This window comes from Passer montanus, unplaced genomic scaffold (genome assembly GCF_014805655.1).
Source record: "Passer montanus isolate IOZ18808 unplaced genomic scaffold, ASM1480565v1 scaffold1, whole genome shotgun sequence".
Lineage (NCBI taxonomy): Eukaryota > Metazoa > Chordata > Aves > Passeriformes > Passeridae > Passer > Passer montanus.
Window position 1 is genome coordinate 4,622,945 of NW_024356504.1, and position 25,108 is coordinate 4,648,052.

General features: G+C 37.2%; 1 protein-coding gene across 1 annotated transcript in view; it reads left to right on the top strand.

Annotated features, from left to right (window-relative positions):
- The first annotated feature begins 543 nt into the window (after positions 1–543).
- Positions 544–25,108, top strand: part of PDE1A (phosphodiesterase 1A) — a 145,852-nt gene continuing 121,287 nt past the window's right edge. Inside the window, exons 1-2 of the mRNA XM_039698794.1 lie at positions 544–707; positions 1,413–1,526. Coding sequence (XP_039554728.1) covers positions 604–707; positions 1,413–1,526 — 218 coding nt within the window. The 5' untranslated portion in view covers positions 544–603. The remainder of the gene's footprint in view (positions 708–1,412; positions 1,527–25,108) is intronic.

A 25,108-nucleotide genomic window follows, 5' to 3' on the forward strand; every position in this document is an offset into this window, starting at 1 on the left:
TCACTTCATTGCAAAATTTAACATAGATAAAGCTGTTAAGTTAAAACCATACTGAAACATTCCACCCTCACCCTTAGGCTCCTTCCAGTCACCATCTGAGGACTCTCATCTGTACATTTCCAATGTGGACCCAAAGCTCTTTTCCCAACTGGCAGTGGCACCAGTAGCTGACAAAGCTGACACATTTACTCTCTTGGCACCCTCCTCTTGGCTGGCTTCTTGCACCGCTCTTAGTCTGATTGAAACAAACATGATCACTGAGACAAGTCAGGGGTATATTTGATTACTTGGCTGCTGCTTCAGAAATGAAGATTTTTTTTTTTACTCACCAAACAAGAGAGGTGCTGTTTTCAGAGGGGAGAAGTGCTCTGCATCCCAAGTCTGTGACTGAGCAAGCAGCAAGGAAATCCCCTCCTTTGCCCCTCCAAGCCCTGACTTCGGCTGTACAGACAGGTTCTCAGGTTTGCACTTGGAAGGCAGAGCAGGCAATCTGCTGCATGCCTCATGTACTGATTAGTCCTCAACCCTTTTGCTGTTTGTGTGCACTTAATTGTTTTTTTGCTGGCAGACACACAGAGTTCAGCATCAGATTTTGACACACACATGCTGCTGTCCCAGAGGATTCACAGAGTGGGCTGTCTTGCAGCTGCTGCATTTTCCACCAGTAAAATTGACAGTTACCTACTGTGTGGAGTTGCTAGGAGAAGGTGAACAGTCATCATTACAGCATATTCCTTCAATAACAACCTGTAGCGCTCGCTGATTTCTCTTCTGCAGGGATTTGGATGTGTCTTTGCTACTGACTTAGCATTTGTGCAGTCATATTTTTATTGACAGGCTGGTAGATATTTATTCAGTAAGAAACAACTGAGGATCAGCTAAAGAGAGGAAAGCTCTGGCATTTGAACATACACTCTTTTTGTAGGGTGATGTGGCTGATACTGGCATCTACCATCTGCTTTCCTATTGCAGCCTGTTTCTCCAACCTGCAAAGCAAAAACCAGCCTTTCTTTCCTTCTGGATTGTTAAAGCCATTCACATTTATCCTGCATGGCAATGAATTATAGTCCATTTTAAGGACTCTTTTGTGCTTCTGTGTGTATTCCTGCAGCAGAAAAAGTGCATGAGAAAGGAGCTTGAGCAGTCAGTAGTATAAGTAGCTGGCTCTCCGTATGGATTAGACTTGTGAGGTCAGAGGAGCTGTGTGTACTTGCTCTGTGCTTGGGGGGGAAGAGTGGATTTGTCTAAGTGAATAGCGATTCAGGCAGGATCGTCCCTCAGCTGTTGTAATTCTGATGTGTTTTACTATGACAGCAGCTACTGTCTAACATGCGTGGATCTTCTGAAATTTGTAGTGGACTAAGGACTGCTTTTCCTTGCTGCTGAGCCTGACTGTAACTGTATCGCTGTAGGACAATAACGATGGGGGCTCGAGCGACAGAAACAACTCGGGAACTGGAAAGCGCCTCTGTACAGTACCAAATAGGAGGACATGCAGAGAAAATGTGGCAACGACTCAAAGGAATGTGAGTAGCTTGTCTCCTTGGCTTTTGTTCTGTTCCTTGGGAAAGATAATTTTCTTCTGTTTGTTAAAATGTCTAATTAGCAAGCGGGAGAGTTATCCTTAAGCTGTGAATGGTATTTGCTCCCACAATACAGTACATCGTTCTGGTTTACAATGGTACTTAGATTAATGTCAGGCTCTCTATTAGGTTCAGCCGGCTCATTTAAAATATGTATAATAAGTGAGAGTGGTTATCCAAATTGAAATGCAGGTAAGTCCTTCCAAGTTAGCACTTCCATATCTCTGATATGATTTTATAAATGTTATCTTCAGAATCAGCATTTCTGGAGCTGTTTCATCATTGTCAGCATGTATGGGTAAGTATGTTATTGCAATTTTATAGCAAGAACTAATACTTTGCCTTTAAAACTGAAGGTAAAGAAGTCTGTATTAAAAGGTGCTTAGCTACAAGGAAGCTGCTATGTCTGGTTTTTTGCAATTATTTTGGTGTTCAATAATGCTAGAAACTATTTGAAAGAGTATTTGAGGGGACCACTGTGTTCCTGCTGTGTCTAATTCACTGCTCTCAAATGCAATTTTCATTTCAGTGCGAAAGATCGGTAAATAAACATCGGCAACCTGTCAGAGAGAAACTCTATTAAACTAGTGCATTCTAAACCCCTGAAATGTCAACATCTCCTTTTCAGTATTTGCCAGGTTTTTGATCTGAAAGCTGATGTCAGGATGTTACAAATAAATACATGTTACACTTGTTGAAGCAAAGAAATGACACTATTATTTTTGTTGGGAAGATTTGTAATCCTGGGTTTCTAAAGGTGATCCACAGATGCTAAATAGTGCCTCAGCTGTTGAAGGTAAACAGGTTATTTAAGTGTGGAGAACTAGATGTGTCAGCTATGGCACTGCCTTTTTCCCCTGTGCATTGGGTAGACACTCAAACTGGCTGTGGGGAAGGGGATTTCCACCATCTGCTTTCTTTAAAGAGAAATTGGTTTGCTTGATTGTAAAGTCACTTTTCAGGTGTGGCCAGGGATTTATCATAACTTCTCTGTGATATGCTTTTGAATATTTGCTCTGAATCCTATCATCATTCTGTTTAAGACACTTTGGAAAAAACGTCCCCATAAAATCTCCAAAGTGTACACAGCAGAGCAAATATTTTGATTATATAATGATGTCACATTTTGCCTCTGAGTTTCTGCTACCAAAGACCTCTATCAATTTACGCAGATTTCCATTTGTGTAGGGTCTTAGCTGCTGTTTTTTTCTGTAAGTTCTCTGTTACCACTAGACTCTTGGGTTGAAATGTTTCCTTTCAGCTGCCTCTGGATTGGTACCATTAAACAAACTAATGCAAATAACTAAATGTTGGTGACACTCAGTACAAGACCTCCAGGAAATAAGGTTAATTCTTCTTTAGGAGTAGTTAAAATGATATTTGGAATTTGTGGTGTATCAATATAAAATGGAATTTACCTGTTTGGAAATGACTCACCTTTCACAGGTTGGTGCCAACCTCATGAATGTTGTGACAAGATGATGCTAAAATACTTGTATTTAAAAAAAACCCAGGTTATATTGTTAGATATGCATTCAGCTGACTGTTTTTCAGACTTACCAATGGTTTCATTTTAATTATTCACTAGTCAATTGGGAATCACTGACTAGTCGATATTATGAAGACTGTATGAGGAAATTTCAAATAATTAAAATTTTCGGAGTAGATATCTGGGCTCAATTTATACTATAAGCATCAGTCATTAAGGAAAGGATTCATTTTGTTGGTGGGCAGATAACAAAGTAGAAGCATGTTTGTATATGGTAGGGGAGAGGGACTGCCAGATAATCTGACTTGGGAGGAATTCTTTTATAAACAGTCAGGAGAATTGTTTCATCTTGGAGATGGGAACTGTTAATGTAACTACATATGATGACAAATTATTGAGCAAAGTAGTGTGCAGCAGTATATTTACACTGAAGTCAGGACTTCATGGTTTGGATTATGAAGCTGAATCTGTTCTTGCTGATAGAGTCCACATACCTACATAATTTTTATGTGATTTCAACACAGTTTTATGGTATTTTACCAGTCAAGAGTGCTGATTATCTTCTTGCAAGCAGGTTATTATTTCTGAAAGAACATTGGCTTTAAATTAGGTAACTATCTGAAAAGTGTTCAAAAGCTGTACAATAGACCCTTACTTAAAATCAGCTTTAATTTTCTGTTGGTATTACATCTTTCTTCATAATTGACTTTTAATTAAAAAATTGGCAGCAGAAGTCCATTTAACCTTGCACGTCTTGGAGTTTTTTTTGTTGTTGGCTTGTTGTTTTTGGTTTTTTTTCATTTATTTTTATGAAATAGACTATTCTAGAAGATAGGTGAGTTGAATGCACTTAAAGATAAAGGAAAATCCTTATTTGAATGCCCAATAAGAAAAGTGGTCCACTGTGGAAGCTTGACTGAAAGGGCTTTTTATAGGTTTTCTATTCTATAGGCTGTCATAGATCTTGCTAACCTAAGTGGTGTGCAATAAAGGCTGGGATGTTTGGAATAAAATTAAAATTATATCTAACTTTTATTTGGTTTATGGTGCTTTATTCCTAAGGGTTTTCTATTCTATAGGCTTTCATAGATCTTGCTAACCTAAGTGGTGCAATAAAGGCTGGGATGTTTGGAATAAAATTAAAATTATATCTAACTTTTATTTGGTTTATGGTGCTTTATTCCTAAGCTCTTACTTTTATATGGCAATTAAAAATCCCACTCTGTTTTCCTTACACTGGATTGCAGCAGTGCTGCAACCAAAGACATTATCTGTCAGAGAAGATAACAATTTGAATTTCGTAACTCGATCCTTAGCATTGGTGCTGATTTTATTGATGCCTGAATGTATAAAACACAAGCTCAGTGAAAGAAGATGTGTGAAAGAGTCATGTAAATTTGTCTTGACTGTAGCTTCTGGTTTTTGAATCAAGATATTTTCAGTATGCAGACTGCATGCTTCTAATGTTTTGTAGTTTATGGAGAAAGCAAAAACAAATAATAAGGAACAGCTAAATAACTCATATAGAATAGTGTGGCTTTTATAATTCTGTTATGCAGAAGAATAAAAACAGAAGCTGGTGAAGCCACTGCAGGAACTCCAGTTGCCTGACTGAAGGGGAATGTTGTATTCAGTTGCCTGACTGTGACACCTTCTCACAGCCCAGCCAAGGGGTTCCTTCTCAGCCTGTTTAAATGCCACCAGTTACACCTTTTCTACCACAAACATTTATTCTCTATTGGATTGAGTCTTTCTTTAGACAGTAAATAAACCTCCAGCTTAAATGTATTATGGTGTCAATAGATCCAGATGATTTGCTGCCTAGGAGAGTTTGTCTTCTGCTGCTGATAGAGCATGCTAGGGAGCTCAGAAAGAAAAGCTGCTTTTTAAAAGCATTTTGATTTGGAATGCAGAGAACCAGGTTTAAAGCAGAGGTCTTTATGCTTACTGGCCTTGCAGTGTTTGGTATTCTCCTTAATCTGCACGTAGCCTTGACTTAGCTGTGTATTGTTCCTCAGAGCGTGAAATCGTGTGCTGTCTGTTTTGTCTTTTTGCCACTTCACTCAATGTCAATGCAGAACAGCCAGACATCCCCCCACCATCTTTTTTTATTTTGCAAGTAAACATCTTAGACACCTTTGCAAGTAGCTTCTGCTATCCTCATCACTGCTGGACATAGTATTAGGGATGGGCTCCCTTTCTGGGCTTTGAATTCATTAGTGAATTAATAACTTGATTTTTATAAACATTTGTATTTGCTAGAACTGTCTTTAATTGGCCAGAAAAATGTCTGAATGGGAAAAGTTCAAGTCCAAGGTCCCAGGAATTTGGGGACTTGAAATTCACCTGTGGTTAGTACAGACTACTTTATGAAATTGTTACTGCTTTAAAATGAGAATGTGTTATTACCATCACTGGTTAAAACTAATTTGTGCTAACTTGTAACCCAAAAGGGATTGGAAAACAGTCATAAACTTCTTTCCTTACCTTATTCCCGTTCTTTTCCTCAACATTCAACATAAGAGATCCTGATTTCTGCAGGAAGGAGAGTCTAAACTGTTTTAGGTACTAAAAGGGACTGACATGTACACCCAGTTTCTTGATCCTACAATGCTGAAGTGACAAATTGCATACATACACAGTTTGTTGAGACAAAAAGGGGTCTTAGTCACTGACTTGGGGAAATTTGGCTTGATGTCAAAGAAAGTAGAAAAATGGCTTCCTGTGCACCTGCTGAGTTATCAGAAGATAGAATTCTTTTAAGGGCACTGAATAGGATCCAGATTAGCAGCCTAGTTAGGTCCAAAACAGACTAGAATGTCTAATTTTATTTAGAGAACAGTCACTCCTTCACTAGGTCCATGGATATTGGTGGAACACCAGTAGAACAGTTTCCAGATATGACAGAGGCCTTTCTTTTCCCAAGTTCCTTGTTTGCATTTTATTTTATACTGTGTTTCATGTTTGCTTATTGTCCTTGTTTCTATGGTCTATTTGCCTCAACTATGGTAATTCAGTAAAGCTTAACTGAAGAGATTATCAAAACAGAATATATTATGTTATGAAGATTTATAAATTTGTGAGTAGTGAACAAACAAAAAGGAGAGAAGAGAAAGAATTACAGATGCATACCTATGGTAAAAAGTAGCAAGACAGATTTTCGCTTACTACTAACTACATCAGGAACAAATGGATATATAGTTCAAGTAGTTTTTACTTGTAATGTTGCCTATTTTTACTTTCTTGTAATGTGAAAACTTGCCTATAAAGTCATAAGCTCTTAAATGTAATCAAAATGACAGTATTTCTAAGGGGACTAAATAAAATTCAAGTAGATTTCAGTAATGCTCTGTACAAAAAATGGAAGGTATATGATGATGTACCTGTTGATTGATATGCATCTCATTAGTGATATAATTACAGTTATCCTATAAAGTCATAAGCTCTTAAAAGTAATCAAAATGACAGGTATTTCTAAGGGGACTTAAAATTCAAGTAGATTTCAGAAATGCTCTGAACAAAAAATGGAAGGTATATGATGATGTACCTGTTGATTGATATGCATCTCATTAGTGATATAATTACAGTAAGAACTTATAAGTGTTTTATTCAGATTTCTGCTTAGAGACTTACCGTATATAGCTGACGACACAAATAATGACTTTCCTCTTATTTTGAACTCCTGCCAACTCCTTGTGCAGGGATCCTTGATTGCTGACCAATTTTTATAAACATTTCTTTAAAAACTTCATTCTCTAATTTAGCTGTTGCACACTGAATTCTGCCACAGTTTCTCAGAGCTATGGGTCAAAACCTCAGAGTTCCTATGGCCCTCCCACATGTAACTCCCAGGTTCTGCTCCACCTCCACAGCAGAGTGAAGTCAAAATATCTGGATCAGAGAAAAAAGGCCTTTTGTCTTGCTAATTATATAGAGTTAGAAAAATGCAAATGCCTAAATACTGAAATTACATAGTTACCAGTGGAAGCTATAATAAAAATAGACATTCACTTCATACATCTGAAAGAGAAACATAACCTCAGGTTTATCAAAATTGTGCCTGACAGAATTTTTCCTGTAAGATGTCAAAATAATCGTTTAGGAGTGAACCCATTTAGTACTGCTCCATTTTGTTTGTGTTTTCTCTCTGATCTGGCTTACTCCTGGTATAATCTCTGGAGGAGGGCTAGAACAAAACAGTTGCAATTATTTCTGCTGCCATTTACTGGAGACTATTTGACAAATAAGACTGCAAAAAAGGTGTAAGATCTACTGTGGTAGTGAGTCCTCCAGTACTACTGTATTCTACCTAACATGAAAGGTTTATTTTTGTCAAAACCCCCCTCCAGACATTCAAAGCCTTCCAAAAGGAAGGGAAATAACCAACTAACCAACAGCTAAGGACCAAATGGGCTAAGTCTGACCCACAGACTGCACAGAATTCTTTACACCTTCTCAGGCAACAGCAGGTATTTGGATTTCTTTTTTTCCTTTACTGCCATCCCATACAATTTCATTACATACTTTCATTATGTTACATATGTCACCAATGCGATTTGTGGAACTTTTAAAACAAGGCTTCATAAAGAGGATCTACAGAGGTAGTCAGAACTTGATACAAAGTAAATCCTTTCATTTTACTAGGGAAATGGGGAAAACTGAGCAGTTGTGACTAAAAGGAGAGAAAACTGCACTCTGCTGTGGTTAAGGGAAGCTAAACAGAAATTGAGTACATCACTTATAGAGTTACAACTGACAATGAAATGACTCAGTTTTCACAGTCCATAAAGCTTTGCAATTAGTCAGGCAGTGCTGCAGACTGAAGAAGCCAGCCTTCTCCCTGACCTCTTTTTTCTTTTACAAAACTGCTTAGACTTGGAAAGAACTACAGATCCAGTTTCTGTTAAAGGCTGCACCTGGTCACAGCATAGACACACGTTTCCTGAATACATATATGCAAGGAATAGTGGTTTTAAAGGACTGTGTGACTTGCTCCTAAAAGCTTGTGTGATTCTGACTGTTGGCCAGCACATGTAATTTCATTTGTGAAGTCAAATGCTGTTGACATGATATTGTATTTATTGCTGTGGATTATGCTAGAAATGTGATTTCCAGAGTGGTTGGTTTTCTGTGAGTGGAGTTAGTCTGTCAGATATATCATCCCTAAAAGGTGACCACTTTCTGCAAATACCGTGGGTTGAGTTGTCTCCCACAATACATTCTTGATTCCCAGCTCTCTTTGCTTACTCCATGCTCTTTTTTTTTTTAATCTGTTCTAGTGTGTCTGATATCACCCAGAGATTTCTTCTGTGGTAAAAACAGCAATAGCATTTTTCCCCCCCCCCCCCCCCCCTTACTATAAACTTAAATTTTATCAGCTCCTAGGCTGGATTCCCTCTGTGTTTTCATACCTAGTTGCCTGCCTACAACTGAGAGAGTTTGTCTGAGGCTGGGACTACCTGAAGTTAAAGGAGATGGTCTCACTTGAGCAGCTTTCTAAGAAAACAGTCATGGTCTTACATCTGTTATGTTTTCAGTCCTTTCTTCTATGGTATTGTAAATTCTGTCCTAGGGTACCTCATATTGTATCAAAACATGACAGAAAATGTTGATCCAATATGAGCTTCTTCTGAGGGTTCAATTTTGTTCTGGTATTTTTGAAAGGCTAACTTTGAACTAGCAGGTTTTATGAAGATCAAGTAGTGCCCACGTCACTCCAGAGTTATGATGCACAGATAACATCTGTGCTTTTGTAGCCTACAAATAACTGGCCTGAAAGAAGGCCAGTATAAACATCCGTGTTGTGTGCTTGGGCTAATTCAGGACAATTGTAATCATTTATTTGCACCTCAGCTGAATCAGTGAAATACTGCTGGGTAATCTATAACCAGCAGTTACAGAATTGTATTCTAAACCCCCCTGAGCCTATTGTTTGCCTTGGCTATGAAGCCCTTTGCCACTGCTGGCAATATCTCATGGATCTGCAAATCAAAAGAAAAAAAACCTGAAAAGTGTTTTATTAGAATTTTTATTCTTGAAGTGAATGATCAGAGAATGAGTACTCATTAGCTGCAATTGTGCTGCTTATGGTCTGTACACGAAGCTGGACTGTAATGAGATTTAGTATGGTTTATTTTGAATGAGTAAGAGACGTGTGCTCATCTGAGTCACTGTCGTGAAATGACAAAAAGCATTCCTAAGTTACTTGTCTCTTTGACAATTTATGCAAATATATCTGATTTTAGATGTTCTAGAAAAGCCAGTATACCTTGAGGTATCATGTGCTGGAAAACATTAAAATAACATGCATGTTAAAGCTGTGCTTGTTTCAGGATTAGCAGTTCTACAAATATCGCTCCAATGTTAAAAAAAAAGTGCTTTTTCATGTCTTCTTCACTGATCTCATGTTTGTAGTCATTATCATTTAGCATTTTGGCATGATTTTGTTGCTATGTATTTAGGAAGTTTTTCAGAATAAGAGACAGTTGAATTCCAGCCGTTCAAGCCTCCAAGCATAATGCAGATATTATTTGAAGCAGTGTTATTTAACTAGGAGCGACCTCAAGAAGATGTTTGTCTGTACAAGTGCTTATGCTCCTTTATCTATTGTTTGACATTGGCTGCAGTTTGTTTGACCCAACCGTTCTCCAGACTTTTGGCGCCCCAGGAAAACAAGTAGCCTTCATAAATATTATGGAGACATTTAATTGTTGTGAATTTCCCTGATAAATAGTGTTTGAGGGCAGTTACATTTGAATTGTTCACTCTTAGTGTAATTTATGCCAGAGAGTAAAGAACAAACTGCTGGGTAGAATTTACTTCTTTCTTCACTTGTTCTACAAGATAGAACTGTTCTGCCTGGGAAATTTGAAATTAAATAAGTTGGTTTTTTTTCTTCTGCAGAATTTATTGAAGAATTAACACCTAATATCATGCTTACTTGCAGTTATATACTTTGTATTTTTATTTACTGTGTTCTGAATAATTTATTTTTTTTTTTTGTTTTGCTTTTATTTTGCAATACCTTGGACGTTTTTATTTACTGTGTTCTGAATAGTTTATTTTTTTTGTTTTGCTTTTATTTTGCAATACCTTGGACACCTCTTAGTGTAATTCTGTAGTTTTCTTTTGACATTTTTACTAAAGGCTTGATGAAGGTTTGAGTATTTTTCTTCTAAACTGCAGATTTTTTATTTATATCAGTGTATTTCCTAATCTCAAATCCAATCACTTAAGATAGCTCAGATACCTGTTTGGCAGAAATGACAAATATACCAGACTCAGCTGGAGTTGCAAATTGTTGTCCCTTTTGACAGCTCTGTATATCTTCAGTGTGTCATTTTCTGATGCACAGGCAACTGCACTGCAAAAAGCATTACACCATTGGCATTAATTTCCATTAAGGTGGGCTGGAATGCAGAATTCCTGCTCTGAAGAATACATAAAAAACCTTGGAAAAGGTCACCAAGATTAAAAGCTCAGAAGAATGAGTAATCTGAAATGTCTTAAAAACTTTAAATTAGTATCTCTTTCTGTCTTTTCAACTTCCAAACCCTTAAACTGAAGTGGCAGCAACCTGATTACTTGAAAGCCACTTGTCCTAGTCCCTGTGCTGCAAAGGTGACCTGAGCTCTGAGAAATCTAGAGGAATAGTTACCTACAGTCAGGAAATCTGAGATAGATATAATTTTATAAGCAAAGTAAGTGATGCATGAAATTTGAAATTTTCCATTGGAGAAGTTAAATTATAAAATTACTGACCAACTCTGATTTACTTATTTTCAACGTAATTAGAAAGACCTTGGGTTTTACAGGTAATTGAAAATTGGATGTTTCTCTTTCATAGAAAAGTGCTGAAGTATCAGAGAAGGTTCTATGTTTCAATAGCTGCCAAGACATGCTCACCAGCCATAATTCAGTTAAAATTTACAGACCAGGTTTATCCATAACAGTCAATGGCAGACAAAGATAACCTTTTCCCTGGCATATTCTCTCTGACAAGAAATAACTATTTTAGTATTGTATCTCTCTTGAACAGACATTATGGGTCTTCATTCTAAATAATTGGAACACAGATGAGACTTCATATTAATTTACCTGTGAGTATTTGATATGTCTCCATCTCTTAATGCAATGCATGTATTTTGTACCTTTAACACATATTATGTACATAGCACATTAATATACTATGCTGGAAAGTGCTGAGTCCTTGTCTCTGTCCTGAAGACTCTTCAAAACTGCCAAACTATCTTGATTTATTGAGTGAAATAGTACACTTGCCTCTGGAAGGAAAACTGCAATCACTGAATGATAGGCAGTATTAGAGTGGTGTGTGTCTATGTAAAAGGAGTGAAAAAAATTTATAATCTTCAAAACAAGTTCATTTCTACTGCATCTGATTGGTGTAAATTTTGTTCTTAAAATGTGATAAATAGAAAATTTGGCTTATTTTGACCTTTTGATTTTGAAGTTCCTTTCTAAGCAGATTGATTTAATACTGCTTGTTTCTCTAAAATATTAAAAAATATTTGTCAAAGACATGTCAAAATGAAGAATGGTAATAACATACACATGTAAATAGTGTAGTGATAATTGTGAGAAAGATTTGCCTTCAAGAGAGAATGATTTAATTATTTTTTAAAGTTATTTTCTTGGGTAGTTCAGTTTGCCATTTTCTACTTTGTGTGAGCTACACAACAAAATGGGATTCCCTCTCCACTTGATTGATAGAAAATCCCTACTGTTCCAGAAACATTTAAATCTGTAATGTTTAGAAGTAGATAGACATGAAAATGTTGAAACATTTTGTTTCCATACACTTATAAACCTATACGGGTAATTGTATTCCTGGCTTTGTAGTAAAAAAAAAAAGCTTGATGCATACCTAGAGACTTGGTAAGAAATAAAAAATTGGCAATATGTGAAAGAGAAATTCTGACTCCAAAAATACCAAATGGATAATTCATGAACATTTGGGGCCTAGGCCTTATGATCCTTAATTCTAGTTTAATATACCAAACCTTTCCCTTTTCCTTCACCACTGATGAAGGTGATGAATGTGGTTCATATGCTGTATGAAAGTGAACATTATCTAGAAGAAAAATGGTTTGCCTTCATAACAGGGTAAAACATTTTGAATGGGATCATACAAAAACTGCAAATCTGTTTCTAGAGGTGGATACAAGGTAAACACAGGATATGAGCATCCCAAATGATGATGGGATTTGTGAGAGTTTATAGCTCAATCCAAACTTCCTTCTATCACTGTGAGAGCCCAAACTAAAGTTTGCGTTAACACATGTGGAGCCTTTTAGAAGACTAAATCGTGATAGATGTAATACAACTTGGTCAATATGTCTGCTGATACAAATAGAAAATGTAAGCATGGTGCTAGAATTCTTAAAGAAAATCTTGCTTTGATTTAATGCTTTAACAAGAGCAAACATGCTGTAAGATTTTAATATCGATTTCTGAAAAAAATATTTGACTCTGGTGGACTCTGGCTTCATATGGAGCCAGCTCTGTCATCTATTTTTGTCTTGACTTACAATCAGCTTTGACCAGATAAATTCTGGATACAGGAGAGAGTCATCCTTGTCTTAGAATGATGTCATATTTAGCCTTCAAGTACTGTGCTCATCTTCTCTGTCAGACAAAGAGCTGCATCCAAAATGTTGTGTTTGTAGTATAAAAGGATCCTTATGTAAGCAAAATGTAGAGTGGAGAATGAGTTACTGAAAGTATATAATTTCCTAGGAGTTTTAGCTAAGACTTTTTAGTTTAAAAGTTCAGAATATTCTCATCAGTTCAATGCTAAAATCATCTTGGTTTAAGACAGAAGGACTCAGAAGTTGCAGAATTCTTGAACTGTGTTACTATTTGGGGAAGCAGTTATCAGCAGAATTTGGGTTTTAAATGCTTTTAGATGTTTATATATCAAATGCAATCTCAAATGCATTTTTAGGTTGAATGATCAAGGGAATAGCAAGAAATTTTATGCTTCAATTTCTGCAACAGCTTTGATAGAGGAAGGGGAAAAATCTCAGGAAAAGGAAGAATTCATAGTGGTCTTAGAGATTAACTGTATTCTTTTCATTCGCAGTAATGAAAAATGGTATTGCAGCTTTACATATGGTGACTGAATTGAAATAGACTTTAAAAATACTGTGTGAAGCTCTATAATGGCAATGTAAAATGACAACAGATGTGATTTCTCACACTAAAATGCATTCTTATCATTTGACAATGATTCTCATTATGATGATATTCCTGGCATGGAAGTAAATTTTTCTACATTGTACAAGCTATATTAAATCTGTCTTCAGCTGGCAACCATGTCTTACTGAAGTTGGCAGAGTACCACATGTATGGGATAAATTCCAGCTTTCTATATGGGTGTGATTACAAAAATCTACGTATGATGCTTCACTTCTGAAAATTAGTTGATGATTTTCACAAAAGGGCTGCTGCATAATGTAATTCTGAATCTCAGCAAGAAGTACTTCATGGCCCAGCTATGGCTCTATTTGCTCAGTCATCTGCTTTTATTCAGTCTATTATTATCTAATAATATTTAAATGCACTCCAGTTCCTGGCAGTATTGGGGTTTTGTGGTTCAGTCTGAAAATCCTTTAGATTTACAAGACTGCAGTTCAGAGATGTAAGAAAATTTCAAGATCCAACAGTAAATTTTTCCTTCAGGTACAATGTATGTTTTACTACAGATTTTTCTGAAATGAACAGCATGAAAAAGCTTTGGGGTTTTTGAATGAATAATAGAAAATGTATGTAGTAGTTTTTGAGGAATTAAGATAATAATGTTGAGGTTGTGCCTGTAGACCATAGAACTTCAGCCTGTGATTTCTCAATCCAGTCAATAATCAAATGAAATTACCCTGGTTCTGGTCTCACTTAAACCAGCATAATTGGACACTATTGAATTACAACACAATAAATGAGACCTCAAAACAGATTTACTTTATTGTGACAAAAGAGCACAGTATGTCATGGCTGCAATGGAATTTGGCTAAGGTTATTGGTAATTCCTTTTTATGAACACTGGGCTATGTCAAGCATGTTATAGTTTTCAGAATTAATTCTTATTGGATATGATTCTTATTTTCTTAATTGGTAAGTGAAGAAATCACCTGATAGGAGGATTCCCTGAATTACCTTTTTTTTCCCTTTTTTTCCCCCTTCTTCCAAGGGAAAGAAACATGTTTACCTCCCTTTGTCTATCACTTGGCTGCAGCTATAGTAGTAACACAGAAACAGATTGCACTGAATTTGCTATTTATTGCTCTGATTTTGGATTTTTGCCACTCTCACTAATGAGCTGTTTTTTGCAGATAGACAAATTAAGGATGGGCTCCTCAGTTCACATGCATTCAATTGTATCCCAGTTTGTCATTAAATTTATTTTTAACAATAAAATCAGCAGATTGTAATTTGTATTACAATTATCACAAATAGATCTCACCATGTTTAATGCAACTGTGAAGCTTTGACAGTGCAGATGAGGGGAGTTAGACCTTGAAAGAAAAAAAAGTTGCACAGCATCATCTACAATTTTATTGTGGAAGTTTTTCTGTAGTGATTTGGGGAATGGGAGCAGTGGAAAATGAAGGGGACAATTTTATCTAGTAACATCCCCACTCAAACCAAATAATTACATTGCATTCCTTTCAATTTTCATGACAGGCACGAGATTGGACAGTATTTGGTATAGAAGTATCTACCACATTAAGTGATAAAGTCTTAAATGTTGTACTTGCATTTTTATGGGTAGCTGAAGGATTCTCAGTATATACTCATCACCTCTAAAAGTGTTTAATGAAAGTTACAAGTTTTGTTTTTTCTTTGTTGAGTTGCCTCAGAGGAAAATGTCAGAAGCACAAAAGCCTTTGTTGCTTCACTTCATGATTAAATACAGCCTTCCCTATTGAAAGAACTCTTTTATTTTGCATTATTATCCTGTTACAAAATGTCTATTCCCATCACAAATATTTCAGTTTCCCCATTCTTCCCTTCATAATTAACACTGAAACCTAACATTGTGAGGCTAGAAGCTGCCATTTCTTCATGAGTGAAGATTTAAGATCAGCAGTTTACATATGTAAAAGAGATGCTTTACTCAGTAAACTATCATATTACCAAAAGTTGACTACTAATAAGCAAATGTAGGCTCCTATTTTTAATTTAAATTTCATTGTCTATAAGGCATCAAGACCTACATAGGTAATTACAACTATCCAGATTGCCTTATCTTTGTACATGGATCATGAAACTGAAAATGAAGAAAGGTGTTATCTGGAAAACAATGTATTTCCAATTATAGTGAAGTGACTATACAATTGTAACGCTTCTATTCAGGCCTTTGTACTTCAATGGAAGGTAGCTTTTATTCTGTTCACATTAACACTTTCCTAAAAGATTAAGTAATCTTAAAAAGGTCGTATTTATACTGTGGAAAAAATTAACACCAGAAATTATCCCACTCATCTGTGGCAGCTTCAGTTCATAGCTTTGAATTCAGTGACATGTGCTTGCTACAATAGTCAAGCTATTTTCTTCTCACTTAGTTCTGCTATCTTTTTTGGAAAGACGAGTTACCTTTAATCCAGATTGTTTATAGCAATCCATGTAATTTCAAGGATCTGCCTTATTGGCACGGTTAAATTGATAATGGATATGGCATAGCACAGGAATGAACTCTCAGAGCTGGGGTGTTAATATTAATTCACAGCCATAACTAGTGTACTGAGAAATGAAATCCCTAAATTGTATCAAATAGATTTTCCTTCAGTGAAGCTGAAAAACACAAGGAAATGTTATGCCAGTACTGTTCACAGCAAAGCCAGTGCTGAAGCACTGTTAACAAAACCATGAGATTGCTTCCCTCCCCCAGCACAACTGGAACAATAGAAAACACAGAATCAAAGATGCAGTGCTTTATATTTGCTTGGCACCATGCTAACTTAATCAAGAATGAACTTGCTCAAGGATTTTTTCCATAGAAATAGGACAACAAGCCGTTCTGGTACCACTCCCAGAGTGTGACTCACAAAGAGAAAGCAGCAGAGAAAGACAGTGGTTTTTTTTCCTTTCATGAAACCACTCACTTCCCTGCAAGGTTATGCACTTGTTTTTGTTTTAAAATGTGTTACTTCGATTCTTTTCCTATTGATGTTTGAAAAATTAGTCTTAAACATAGATGATGTCAGTGTTGATGGAGCAGGTTGTCACTCCCCTCTGTTTTTTCTGAAAGATTGATGCTACGTTCTGTGTTTAGTCACTTCAATGCAATGTGAAATCCTGACATGAATGTAAGTTCTTGCAGCTCCTTACCAAATGGGTTTGTTTTAGCAAAACAGACCAAATGACACCAATAAATTTTCTCTCATTAACATTAAGAAGAATTGTGGTGCAGAAGGCTTATCTTGCTAGTTAAGGTGCTTCTCACTCAAGCTATTCCCAAAATCTAGATTTTTCACTTATTTTTTTTTAAATCAGCTTAAAAATATTCTTATAAACTCTGAGAAGGATTTTTTTTGTCCTGCTTGTTGCAGATGATTAGGTTGCAAATTCATGAAGTTACATTAAGTTGCAGCTACTTGGTAAAATCAGGTCATTGCTCCATTCTTGTTACTGACTTTTTTCCTGTCTGCTGAAATTCATTATCACAAAATCATGGAATAGGAGAGATTAGAAGGGACCACACTGGGACATCTGGTCCAACCTCTAGGGACCTCTCTCAAGCAGGGCACATGGCATTGGATTGCATCCAGACGATTCTTGATTATCTCCAGTGAGAGAGACTCCACAACCTGCAGAAGCTCAGTTCCAGTACTTGGTCAACTACACAGTAAAGAAATTCTTCCTCATGTTCAGGTGGAACTTCCTGTGCATTCGTTCCTGCCCATTGCCTCTTATCCTATTGCTCAACACCACTGAGAAGAGCCAGGCTCCATCCTCTTGGCACTCTCCCTTCAGATATGGGTGGACATTGACGAGGTCTTCTTTTAGTCACCTCTTCTTGAGGCTGAACAGGCCCAGCTCTCAACCTTTCCTCATAATAGAGATTCTCCAGTTCCTTGATCATATTTGTTGCCATCGTCTGGACTGGCTCCAGGAGCTCCGTGTCTCTCTTGTGCTGAGGAGCCCAGAACTGGGCACAGCACTCCAGATGTGCCTCACCAGGGCTGAGCAGCAGGGCAGGATCACCTCCCTCAACCTGCTGGCAATGCTCTTCCTGATGCACCCCAGGATCCCATTGGCCTTCCTGGCCACAGGGGCTCACGGATGGCTCAGGAATAGCTCATTGTCCACCAGAACCCCTGGGTCCTTTCCCACAGAGCTGCTCCAGCTGGCCTGTGCTGGTGTGTTCTTCCCCAGATGTGGGACCCTGAGCTCACCTTTGTTGAATTCCAGAAGGCTCCTCCCTGCCCATCTCTCCACCCTGTCAGGGTCCTTCTAAAGGGCTGCACAGAACTCAGGGGAATCAGCCACTCTTCCCAGTGAACCTGCTGAGGAGGCATCTGCCCCTTCATCCAAGTCACTGATGAATAATGGGCCCAGTATTGAACCTTGGCGGACACCAAGGCATCCAACGAGACCCTGTGCCACTGTTCAGCCAGTTCTCAATACACTTCACTATCCTCTCACCCAGTCCACCCTTCCTGAGCTGGCCTGTGGGGATATGGTGAGAGACAGTGCTGACAGCCTTGCTGCAGAGAGCTGGCCTGTGGGGATGTGGTGAGAGACAGTGCTGACAGCCTTGCTGCAGTCGAGGTAGACAATGTCCACTGCTCTCCCCTCATCAACCCAGGTGATTTTGACAGTCCTGCTTATTCTGCCTACATGTACTGCAATCAAACAACTTGTCAAACATTTCATGTACGGTTTTTTGAGCTCTACTAGCACAAATACTTTAATGTATTGAGGACTATTAAGGAACGCTTATTGCTCTGAAAGGAAGGGTGAACTATAGTACCTGGCCTAGAATAAAGGCTTAGTTCTTAGTTTCAATTAATTCCATTTTGGTCGTGTCACTGACCACAACTTGTTTTGCTAACAAGGGTTTCTTTTAACACTTCATCTCAGAGAAAGAGGCTGAAGTAACATAAATGACTTGTGGCACTGATGGGCTTCTTGAACACCAGAATCTGATAAACTTCATACATTTCAGATAAGCATATGTCAATGGGGCTCTGTGAAATGTGCACTTTTGGGGTGGATGGCTCATATCTCTTTCTTCACAAGACTGATAGTATTAAAAAAGTATTTCAAAGGAATAGTTAAGAAAAAATGGAGAAAGGGAAATGTGTTTTGAGAACACAAATTTTCTTCATCTCTAGTCATGCTCATTTCTGCGTTTTTTGATTATTCCATGTTTCCCCCAGTATGTGCCCGCATGACAATCCATTTATATGGACTAACTTCTGAGGTCTCTGATATCCAGAGTCATCTGTAGAACTGATTAAATGCTAAAATCTCCATCCCATAAAAAACGTTAAATTTTGTATACCTCTTACTGGATTGTAAATGGTCAAGGCTGGAAAGTGCATTAATCTTTTACTTATGTGTTATGCAATCAGTTCATCTGGGAAGTCAGTAAGGCAAATGATTATTGATTAGTTCAGGTGATTTATTCCAATGGGAGCTGCCCAAGTCCAGCCTGTGTGGAAGTGCTGTCTTGTTAAAGATGATGATATGCAGTGGGAGCAAGCTCTGAAACCTCCCCTCGTGCTCTTCGCTCCAGCCTCTAAACAAAAGTCTGGAGAGTGGCCAGACTTGGAAAGTAAGTCTACAGGGTTCACAAAAATAGTATTTTAGTCTGATATTTCCTGATCTACTAACAGAGACAGTCTTTGCAATAGGGAGTTTTTGTAGTGCTTATATGTGGGTGCACCAAAACCTTCCACCCTCTGCATACTCACGTAGACTTCCATCTCATTACTGTCTAGCTATTAATTGTATGTGTCTGTGAACAATGATGGCTTCAAGCACTAAGCTGTCAATATGACGTTCCCAGATGAACATCTGAGTAGGCGTAAATGTCATGATAAGCATGCTGCCTTCATGGAACCCAGAAAGTTATTACCTCCTTTTTGCTGATTCTTATGTAACTATACTTTTGGCTGATAAAGTAGAATCAATAGTTTTTATTTTTCATAGTTATCTATCTACCTGTGTGTATATATATAAGATCTGTCAAAATTCCTCTTACTGATAGTGGTATTTTTTCCTTCCAAATACTTGTCAAATCTGACTGATACTATTTCCCATATTCTTACTTAGATAAACTTGAACGCTGTCAAGAATTTTGGTATGCAAGGGTTATATACACCAATATCAATTCAAGTCAACAACACCAATTTGCCCTCAGAAATCATAGAGAAAGAATAATTGAATCATTCCATTTACTTAAAAATAATCTTCAAGAATAATCCTTAGAGGTAGCATCACTACATGCCCCATTATAACAGCTTTCCAAAAGCATGGATGAATCCAGCCCCTACAAAAATGTATCTGAGGGGCTGGATTCATCCATACTTTTGGAAAGCCGTTATAATTTTAAAACACACGATTTATGTTTGTTTTGGTGGTTTTTTTTTCCTGTGGGTTTTACAAACTGAAATAGCATGGGAATGGTTATAAATAACAGGAAAATAATATAAAATTATGGCATTAAATTGATACTTAGAAAAAACTGACAATGCCCTTCAAAAGTAGAGTGATGCAATCTCTACAGTTAAGACAGGTATTGTTAAAGTAGAATAGCACAGAAAGATATTTTGTAGCAAAAAAACCAGCATGATCAGTAAGCTCCTGTAAAAGCACATGTTATTATTAATTACAGTACAACATGAAAAAAGATTTAGAGTTTCTTGGGCTCTGTCTTGGGTTGTTTAGGTTCCAGGCTGCTGGTGTAGCTGATAGACTGCTCTGTTAGTGGTGCTTTTCCCTGTGAGTCCAAGTCTGACATACGTGATGAAATGCAGAATACTGATAATCAGAAAAGAAAACCAAACCCAGAGCCTTAAATACAAGATGTTTCAGGAATTTATATGTGAATATATAGGCTGCCAGTACTCATTTTATTTAGCATTTACTGCTACTCCTAGGACACGCTTTTAAAATAAATTCTTTATTGCAATTTTGTGGGGGTTTCTGTGTCAGGGTCAGGAGCTTGAAATTTCTATTTTCTTGTTAGATCAGTGCATGAAAAAAATCAAGCAATGCTGTCTGCTACTTTTAAGCCTTTCAGAGAGCTTCTTTTCAGTGGTAATTGCAGAACACGAATGTGAAAATTTTTAAACCAAATGTTCCCTAGGCATCTCTCAGTGTCCATGTGATCCTCAGTGCTTAAAAGCTTTCAGAAAAAACATGGAAACAAAAATATTTCTTATATCTTAATCCTTTGTAAAAGGTGGTACTGATTTTGTCTATTAATGCAATTTAGTTAAATAGAAAATGCTCCTTTGCTTCCATTTAACTGTCCTAAATCAAAGTTTCTAAACATTCTTTTCTTGGTCTATCTCAGTGAAGAGCATATTTGTGTGCAGGACATAAGAAACTATGTTTGGGAGTGACTGATGGTTGTTGATGAAATCTCAGACAAAACAGAGAAATGAAGAGTGAACTTCTAGGAAGTAATTAGAATGTTTAAATGCCTAGATCTGAACTTTTGATGGACTTTAATGAGGCTTTTAATAAGACTTTTGATAGTCTTGCATTGCCTCAATATGCTAATAAATTCCACCATTACATGATTGTGCTTGGATAATGGACATAACACTAATTATTTCACTGCAGTATCCATTTGTCACAAGAAACAAATGCAATTTGCTGTTGTCTTCTTACCCATTCTCCTCTTTTTAGGTCCATTTACATGTAACTGTGTTTCTGCAGATCTTTCATCATAACTCATAGCTTAAAACTCCTCAGAGTTCTTGTTCAGCAGTTTTCCCCTAGTGTTATGTTTCAAGTTTTCTCCCCATACCAGTGTGGAAAGTTTAACAGTCTGGCAGTTTAAGTAGAGTCTCATATTCCTGTGTGTCTGTTTTAACCCTTGGTCTGGAAAAAAAATGCTGCAGCTTTTTGGGCGTATGCCAAAATAAAAAAGGAAAAGTGCCAAGTTCTTAGTTTTAAAATAAGACCAGCAAAAGTGTATGAAATGATTCATCACTTCCTGGCAAGTGTAATTATCACTGCAGTCACCAATCTCTATCTGCTTGCATCCTTGAAAGATGTGCTAAATGTTACTGTAAGTTCCAAAAGTTATTGTTTCAACTGAATCAACTTTAAAAAAAAAGAGCATCACAGGTGTGTGCTTTAAACAGGAAATGATGCTGATCTCTGAGACTCTCAGAGCTGTCTTCCTTCAGATTGGCCTGCAAGAAATGTGTCACATTTCAAATGGGTGTAAAGATGGAATATGGTGAGTTTACAGTAGTAGCTAAACAAAGGAAAGTATTTCAACTGGTTTAGCTATTGTTTGTCATTGTTGGAAACTGGCTGCTCAAATTTGAAGCAGTTCCACCTCTTACCTAGGCATTTATTCTTTGCCTAGACTGGGACATTGGAGATACAGTAATTATATTAAGTATTCAGCTCGTGTACTTTTTTTACACAGTTTAAGCAGATTACTTGTGGCTTCACTCCCTGGCCATTACCTATAACCAAAGAATCTTATTTTGACAAGGTGTAGTTGTAATTTCTCTGTATTTGGAACCTCATAAAAATGACTCAAAGCATAATTGATTCTGCCTATAAGTAAATTGGGATGTGGGATGCATTCTCACCAGTCACTGCCTAAAGTCTAAAACAAAAATCAGACTTGATAACATATCAGTGTACTCATTTCTCACATAACATATGTTGTGAGATCTTTGGGGTAGCAATGAGCTTTTTTGTTCTGTTTGTATAGCAACTACACAGATGGTCTTTATCTACCACTGGCAAATTTGGGTAGTATCACAGCAAACAAATGTTTAAAATACATTGTTTGAAAGTTTTACAGTACAGGAAAATTTTTTCCAAGTTGTTATGAATGATTTCTGTGTCAGAGAAAAGTTTTGCTTGACAGATTAATGCTGTTATGTAGTACTTCAGCATGTACTTTTTGCATGTCACCTAACTTCTGCTCATACCCAGGGGATTGGTGCAAAGAGCTGCCTTTATTCTCCAGATCCGGTGGCATTCAACTCCAGCTGAGGGTCTCTCCTGTGACATTGTGGTGTTGTATGTTAGAATCAAAGCCTCCCCAAATGTATCTCATCTTGAAATGCTGCTAAAAATGGAGGAATCCAATGGTGTGTAACAAAAGAAATATTAAGAGCAGCAGAAAGGGAGGAGGAAATTACTTAAGTGCAAGTAGCAAGGGAGGGAAAAGACCTGAAAATCTCCAGAAGTGATAGCTGTGGAATGGCCACAAGTTGCACTATCTAAATTCCTCCCATCTCTTTGCCCAGCTGTTCATTAGTTTTCTAGGGGCAAAACAGAATTTCCAAGTAGGTTTCAGCTTTAAAGTGACTGAATTTATTGTCTGTCCAGGAGGACTGTGTCAAAGTCTATATACTTTTCAATACTTTTACATCAGGAGAATAAATGGATATTTTGTGTTTTGTGATGTTCTATTTAGAATCTGGGACTTACCTTTTCAAATTTTGTGATATCAGAAAGTGCTGGAGATGGAAGCAGATTTCATTTCTAGATTTACATTAGAGTAATTAGGTAGCTGGGAAGGGTGCCAAACACCTCCTATGTATTAACATATTCTTTAGAGTCTAGATTAGTTGTCTTTGATTCCTTCAGGAAACCTTTATGAAGCTGACTTGGGAAATTCCAGTACTCTTTCTCCTTACTCTTCCCTCAGTCAAAGATGCCAGTGAAGAGTACTTTAAGAAGCTGAAACAGGATACCCTGCTTTAGTTCTGTGTTTGCAGCTTAAGGGGAGTTATTCACAGATGCATTCTTGCATTATGATGTTGCTTAACTTGAAAGATTGCATTGTGCTAATGAGAAAGGGTAAGTAGGTTTGCTGAACTCCACATTGGACCAAAGATGTTTTTTCTTTAAAACTAAGATTATGTGTATGCAGCAAATTACATGTATCCCTGTGGTTTAGTCAGTCAGACCGGTCAAGTATAGTGGCCTTTTCCAAGGTTCTTTAGTATTTCTCACTGTGATTTGAAGGTTTATTTGCATTCCTGACTGACTGAGCAAGTGTCTGATATTGTCAATAGGGTTTGTCAGCAAGTTGGCAGAATGTAAGTTTTCCTTTCTTGGCACAGATAACATTAAGAAGTTTATCAGGGAATATTATGCAGACTCAAAATCTGTCAAAAATATGAATGACAGTGTGACAGAAACCACCTGCACAGCTCATGATATTCTTGGATCAAAGTACCAGCAGGAAATCGCTGCAGTATTCCAAACAGTAAGTATGGTTTTGTAACAAGGCAGAAAACTCGAGAACGAGTAGATATTTACTTTTTGTCACTTTAAAGCAGTTCCTTAAACCTTGTACAAAAGGACATACTTCAATGTGTGGCAAGTGCTAGTAAGAAATAGAGAGTTACGTATCCACAAATTAACAAGATCTGTCTGAAACTAGGGCACCTGCTATATGACAGGGACAAAAAAAGATACTACTAGATATGACTGCATAGGAAAGGGGCTTTAGAAGCTGTTGCTACTGAGTCACTTAAATGAAAGTTTGTTTCATATAGGAAAAGAAACAAAAGTAGAAAGAATACCTAGTGTTTGTAAACACTTTTATTCCATAAAGCAAAACAGCTTTTGAAGGGAAGAAATTTCACCAGCTCTCAGTGCTGAGCTTAGGCTGTCTGAATTAAAAAGTGACCTGTACCAGATCTTGTCCATGGACCCATGAAAAGCTCAGGGCTCTTAGATCCCAACTCAGAGTATTATCTGTCAGTCCATGCTGTTTACATTTGTATAAAAAGGAAAAATAACCAGGTTTAAATGCCCCTCACATCACTTAACAAAGGACATTCTGGGAAGTGATCAGCTTCCACCATTAATATGGCATAAGTGTGCAAGGCTTTATGTAGTATTAGCAATAACAAGTCAGTTTCTGTAAGTTAAAATTGAAGCTGCCTAATATGCATTGAGATCTCACTTCAATATCACAACTTTAGATTAATGTAAGAAAAATTATGAGGATAATTTACTTACCCCTCATGATGCGCGTAAGTTACCAAAGTGGCTTTGTAGCTGGGAAATATCCAATTTATATTTAAATTTTAGTTGTCAACATCACTTTAGATAGAGTCCAAGGAAGGATCATTCCTTAAAATAGTTGTCAATAGAAGGATATTTTCCTGCAAACGTGAAGGTATGATTTTGATACTAGTTGGTTGAAATTGGAGTACAAGGGTGATCTGTTTGTTGTGTGCTGACTTTGCCTTTCAGGCATAGTTTTTTCCACAGCTGTGATCACTGTGAGTGAATACAGTGACTTGCTTCATCACCTCTTTTGTTCTCTGATTCTTTGAGATACATATCCATATAATTGGTTTTAGGGCTCAGAGCAACTTTCTAAGAATCATACACTGGCTGTAAAGTATGTTTGGCAAAGAATTATCAAAGGTTTTTTTGTCAGAATAGTAAGGTGTTTCCATGGCTCTGAAGACCTCTGACATGAGTGCATTTTTGTTCTTTGGAATACTATTGACTTATAGCAAGACTTTTAAATACAGTGAGAGAAAAATTAGAATTCAAATTATCCTGAAATGTGATGAAATTGTCATCCCTTTGTCATGTTTATGGGGCACTAATCAGCTGTACAATATATGATGGGGTTAAACCAGCTGCACTGCAATACCATAGAAAAGGATCTGAGAGGCAGTCACAAACTTGAACAATAGTAAAGTGTCCTGCTGTTATGAAAACAAGTAAAATATCATGCTGGGAGATGTAATCTCTGCTAGCGCTTGTGAAAACTGACACAGTCATCTGACTTGTGCAGTTCATGCACCTCTTTCCGAATGCTGATTGTTGTCTTGGC